Source organism: Phytophthora infestans, genomic scaffold, assembly GCF_000142945.1.
Source record: "Phytophthora infestans T30-4 supercont1.43 genomic scaffold, whole genome shotgun sequence".
In the NCBI taxonomy this organism is placed as follows: Eukaryota; Oomycota; class Peronosporomycetes; order Peronosporales; family Peronosporaceae; genus Phytophthora; species Phytophthora infestans.
The window spans coordinates 1,332,844-1,339,180 of NW_003303716.1; the positions used below are offsets into that span (position 1 = coordinate 1,332,844).

Genomic DNA, 6,337 nt, shown 5'->3' on the forward strand with positions numbered 1-6,337 from the left:
GGCTCATACTACGTGCAGGCGTTGCAGGACCCGATTTTAATGGCCAGCATGCAGCAGGTACGGCTGGTGCAAGCGCTGGTTTTGTAATAGCCGTGCAATTCACGTTTGTGGCGATGTTGTGCTGCAGCTCATGGCCAACCCAAAGGACTTTGCGATAACGGCAACACTTCAAGAGCCTGTAGTGCGGGAGTTTTTCCTAAAGCTGATTGCGCTCTCCTGTAAGCCCGACAACGGTACAAGTTTTTGCTTGCTTGCGTACACTGATGTTTATTACCGGTATGTTTTGATGTAGTTGCGGTGCAAGAACAGAGTGACGAAGAGTGAGCTCTCACAACTCGTAGGCATGAGAGTGTTTATCCACCTATAAATGATAAGCCACGGAGCCAATCTATCGTTTAAGTCCATTATCATTATTTTTGTTCGCTCTTCGCCATTCTGCACTCGAAACTATGCTAGCCGTCTAGTAACGGAAGTAGAGACCAGTGTCTTCGCGCTCATCGCCTTTTTGTGGCAGACCAGTCTCGCCCACGTCCCGCAGGATCTTGTAGCGCTCCATGTCAGCCACGTACTCCTCAAAGGTCTTAGCGCACTCGCCGGCGTGCTGCTCCGCCAGTTGCGCGTACTCGGCCGAGCACTACTGCATGAATTGCGTCTCCTCGGCCGTGAGGTCGCGCAGGTAGCGAGCGGGAACACCCGATCAGAGTTGACCCGAGGGCACCTGCTTGCCTTTCGTTACGATGGATCCAGCCGTAATGATGGACGCCACTAGTGCTTGTACCCTCGCCGGACCAGATATCCCAGGGCTGCTGACATCAGAACTGACTGTTACAGCACCAGAGATGGCGCTTGTGGCGGAGCTGATAGACACCTGGCCACTATTGCTCGTCGAGGATGACGCCGACCGCTCGTGATTTAACCCCACTCGCACTGTTCGTGGCGAGATGTCACTTTAGCAGCAAGTTTGATGTCGCCGCCCCGCCAGCTTCACCGATTCAAACAGATAGCTTACCGCGCCTGCAGTGCGTCCATGTGTAGATGCATCGATCAACACCCGCCTTCTCAGCATGGCTGTCGTAATGCGGCGGTTTTATGAAATACCAACTTCGAATTGCACCAAAATAGAGTTTATTTTGGGTGATTATATATACAGTACTGCACCCCGTTTTCGCGGGGGTGGACCATATAGGATTTGCAAATAAATCTGATTTAGCATACAAACAATAGTTCATTTGGACTCAGGATCATCACATCCGGAAGTTTATCAAAGGTCCAAGGGCGCTAAAACGGGGTGCAGTACTGTACCCTACTTTTATTTTAGGCAAAATGGACTACCGATGCTTTAGTTTGAGACTACAAAAACCCAAAATTAATGACGATTATGGACTGCAAGAAACAGTCGAAAGCTATGTATCGACCGGATTATCTTACCCCTCTAGTGGAGTGTGTTGTCCGTCCGTCTGTCAGTCCGTCCGAGGGTAGGGTTCTAAAATGTAACGCAAATGCGGGCGCTCTACTGGCTGCCGAGCGCAGCGAAGGCGGCCTCGATTCGCTAAAAAGCTGCCAAGCGCAGCGAAGGCGGCCCCCATTGGCTAAAACAGATATTATGTGCTGTACTTACTGTATGTGGACTACACATCGTACTTAACTGCACCGTTTAAATTTCATTTTGCTCTCATTTTCAGCTGCGGTTCGCCACCTCACGCAAAGGGCGCTGCCTGTGTACGCGTTAATTAGCACAATAAAAAGGCGCCGATGAGCACACACGTACTATATCGTCGTAGGAGCTGGAAAAAAAATTATACGCCCGGGTGACTTATATTTCGGCCTCAATCGAAACTTTAGTACTTATTAAAATTTAAAAGGATGTTTTAGGCTTCGTAGTACTGCTGTACTAATTTAACTTACAATATTATTTTTCTTAGTACTATTATCAAGGCATTTCATATTTTTGCTTGCAGTCATTTGTAGTAGTAGTACACATAATAATTATATCAGCGTTTAATAACAAATAACAATTGTATTACTATTATTAATAATGTGAAAACTTTAAAATATGACTATTGTGGCTTACACCCCTGCACCTCCGTAATAAACTATTGTCTTCCTTTGTATTTGCGCGCGTAGTGTGCGACCTTCAGATATTGTGCGAACTTTCCAACAACATATGTAGCGTACATCAAACAAAATGGGAACAGCTATTGTGTTTACGGAGGCACGTGACTAAGCAAGAGCACGAAGCCCGAATAAACATCGACCCACCCTATGTAGACGATGGGATAGAAGAGCAACACGAAGCACGAAAGATCGAAGCCTTAGCCGATGCAAACCACGAAGTGTTTTACGTAGCGTGAAATATGGAAGTGCACGCAGCCATGAACAGGACAGAACGACAAGAATATGACGGGAGCGTACGGGCGACAGAAGGGAACTAAATCCATAGACACCCCAGCATGCTGAAAAGCACGGGCTACGAAAGAGCATGCAGCGGTAAGAGTGCACTAACAGCAATTCCCCCATAGCATCACGGTAGAGCACGGAGCACGGTCGACGGACCAGGCATAAAGCCGCGGGAGACCATAAACGGGAAATCACCGAGTATTTGAGCACGATACCAGGGTAGAACCTGATCTTACCGAGCCAGGGAGCACGATACTACGGTAGCTAATAATAGAACGGACGGTAGACCAGCGCTAACACCACAAAATAAAACGATGACTTGGACGGTGGCCGAGACACTAAGCCATGATAGAAATGCGGCCACTGGAGCTGTAGACGCGAAATCACCGAGCCACGGAGCACTATATCAGTGTAGAACCTGAGCTTACCATTCCACGGAGAACAATAGCGCATTAGAATTCGATTGCACGGACGGCAGACCAGCCACGAAATGGAAGGGGGCTCGTGGTGACCACGATTGTGGAGGACGATGCCGTTGTAGAGCACGATAACATGGGCAATGCAGATGCAATCCGCGAGCACAATACCATAGACAGCAAAACCATATCGCAATTACACGATGGCGTTATAACGCGGTCGATGGAGCCTCATTAAACGAGCCCGATACACGGGTGCTGGAACAACACGACTGCGTGGAGGCTCCAAACCACGGAAAAGCACCCTTCGGCTAGAGTACCAGCTATGGGAGGCGAACGGTCACGAAAGACTGAGTATCAGGAAGCCGGTGCAGCCCACGAAACGTTTGAGAGCAGGAAATAGTTAGCAGCCACGACGCAGTACTAAAAAACATGAACCCAAAAGAGAGAGCTCTTACTACTAAGCAGCGTGTGCCACGGGTGAGCAGGGAACCACGAAGCCAGGAAGATCACGGAAGAGCGCCGGCCACTGTAGAACATGAGATCTAACCTGTAGTACGGGGTAACGGAAGCGTTCCACAAAACCACGATATTATACGGGGCCGAATGAGATTAGCGAAAAGGGCGAAGGGGTTAAAATTCCACGGGGCCCACAATTTTTTGGCGGGTGAAACCACGCTCTCAAAACACGCGACACCAAGAAGCACTTAAATTTGCGGCCACCTCATCTCCAACAAACCATGCCACTCCGCCGCGTAGCGGCGGCGAACGGCTAGTCTTAAACATCTACTGCAGCAACCTGTCTGTCCGTCACACTAAATTGTCGTGCCTGTCACGCTTTTCCGGACAAATCATTGGATAAAATAATTTTAATATTTCTACTGGCTGCCGAGCGCAGCGAAGGTGGCTTCAATTGGTTAAAACTAGAATGTGTAGTTGACATCAATAAATGCATGTGTTTCCCAGTTTACATATGGGGACTAGCGCTCTGGGCGCCCGCTCCGCGGGCGCTAGGGCATGGTTGGTTGGTGTAGAGAGGGTTGATCACCTACGTTGCGCTGCGGGGGGCTTAGATTTCTTACTCAAAGCAAAGCTACGTTCCTACAAATTTCCACTTGCCGAATTAGACGCTGTGCACGACACTGTGGTTCAACGAGATCCTTGAGCACGACGGAAGGTTGTTTCTTGAAGTTGGGACAAATACAATGAAAGTAGAACGGCATGCTCTTGTCATCATGGCGTGATGGCATTAACGTGAGAGCGAAACTGCCCAACCTCCAGGTAGTCGAGACTCTGCTGAACTAAACGTGCTACTGTTTGTGTTTAAAGGTCTACCCACTTGATTGCTTTCCGCAAGCATTCGACAGAAATGAGGATTAGTCGACGTCTCGAACCCCACCAACAAGCTTGAGTAGACAAAGTCCGAGTTTTTCTTCACGAAATTAACGTTTCCACGTGTGTGCGGATGTAATTTGTTAGGCAATGCAGTAAATCGAAGATTTCCCTTGTTTAAGACGCGAGGCGGTTCAGGTTATCGAGACGGATTGCGGTCGTAGATGTTGCGTACAAACAATCTGTTAAGTTTTTCCTCTTGCTGCGCGTTCACGTTTTCGTTTTGGTGAAGAATAGTCAGCTCCTCAAGCGAAGCGAAAATTCCAAGAGGATGCTCATTAATAAAAAGAGCGTCCTTGTCCTTGTCACGGATAGACGAATACAGTCGGGTATTGTAGGCAGCTGTGACCACTTGTTCTTCCCTACCCAGTGAGTTATGCGAGAGGTCTTCAAAGCCAAATACGTCGACAATCTTCAGCAGTGAAATGCCTGGTGGGATAATCGGGTTGGAGTCCACACGAAGCTCATTCCTATCAGTGCATGAACCTCTCATTTTTGTTGCTTTGTTCGGTTGCGGTAACGATGTACTCGAACGCGAGCTGGTATAAAAAACGTGCGAGTGTGTCTCGAACATGCTTTACCTGACCCTGCTCCAGAGTCACCTCGAATACTTCACTCGTCGATTGCAAACTTACACTTCTTGTCGTCATCATTCGTTTCAATTTCTCCACTGATTCCAACTCTACAAGTTCCGCCACTCTTTGAGGTGCTTTAGGCACCCCCGTACATGCAGAAGACATCAAAAGCTTCCTCGATGTCTCATGATAGTCAAGCTCAATATTTTTCAAGCCACAGAACAGCACTTAGCACTTTAAAAATTGCCTTCTGCTCGTCTGGGGATACGTTCAGCTCATCTAGCCCACCAATAATCTGCTGCCATCTTTCCACACCCTTTTTCCACGTTTCCTCTTCGCTCATAAGCTCTGCCAGCTTGTGGTCGCTGCGACCGAGATCAGTAAACGCGGAGCACTTTACACCATCGAGATGCAACTCCTTCGCTAGCAACCGCCTAAAAGGAAAAGGCGTTGACACCGGCCACCATCGCGTACAGTACGTGAAAGTTCAATTCATTCTGGTCTCCAGCTTCACGACCTCTTTCACTCATGACGCTGGATTTTTCTAGTAAAAACGGCGATATGTGACAGCCACAAATCTGAAACTCCCCCCAAAGGCAACTTGCAGAGCTGTCACTTTTCCAAACCTTGACGAATTCAGGTTCATCGACGTGGTAGCATTTCCAAACGCTTCCAGAATAATATTGGATTCCAAAACTCTGCTCAGTTTCTTCGCCGCATGTGGATTCGTACGATATATTAACAATTGTTCTTCATCCTCAAGATGCTCCAACTTGTCGTAAAAATCAAAGAAAAGGCTGTCCACGTGCACCTCGGGGAGACGCTTACTTCGACTCACTGATGCCATTTCTTCCCAGCGTTCAGGATGCCAATCCAGCAGCACGATTTCGTATTTCTCCACACCTTTAGCTTCGAGGAGAGCGATCGTTCGTGTTTCCTCTGTTCTCATCTGAATGGTACTTTTAGTGGAGCTAGTAAACAGCTTGATCTTGGGCTGGCGACCCTCCGAACCCTCAGAAAGAGCTGGTTGCGCCACAAATACCAGGTATTTCAGCAAGTCCTTGGCAAGTTCTGTCTCTCCACTCCCACCGCAAAGACAAAGGGATTGCCCGCGACCCTCAGCTATAGTACGGTTGCTCAGTGTCGACGAAGCTAGCGACGAATTACCACCTGTGCGCCTATTATTGAAGAAAAGTCGAACTCGACTTTGTTTCGCGATAGCAAATGGATGCGGAGCCAGTACTGTCTCAGCATTTGCCGTGTCAGCGTAAGTGAGTACAACCTGCTCGTTGTAAATTGACGTGAATCGAGCTGTCTGTAGCAACCGGTACGGGTTCATCACGATTCTCGTGTGATGGTTGACGTACGTGTAGATGCGGTCTTCGTCAAAACGGCTCGACAATGCGTTAACAATGCCTTCCTCCGAGTTGACTTGGCCAACAGTGACACTCTTTTGTTCCACAATTAAGTCATCGTTATTGTCTCGACCCAGACTCCATGGCTGCTTCGTTCGCGTGTCGTCCGTTTTGTCGCTAGACGCCGGCTTAGCTGCTGACG

The 6,337-nt window shown here is 48.4% G+C and overlaps 1 protein-coding gene across 1 annotated transcript; it reads right to left on the minus strand.

Moving 5' to 3' along the window:
- Positions 1-4,989: 4,989 nt before the first annotated feature.
- On the minus strand, positions 4,990-6,119 carry PITG_16289 (uncharacterized protein; the record flags this gene model as incomplete). The annotated part of the gene is made up of 5 exons (XM_002897631.1): positions 4,990-5,007; positions 5,049-5,214; positions 5,255-5,282; positions 5,366-5,855; positions 5,982-6,119. 5 exons carry the CDS (start codon positions 6,117-6,119, stop codon positions 4,990-4,992), a joined length of 840 nt encoding a protein of 279 aa, XP_002897677.1.
- Between the last annotated feature and the right edge of the window lie 218 nt (positions 6,120-6,337).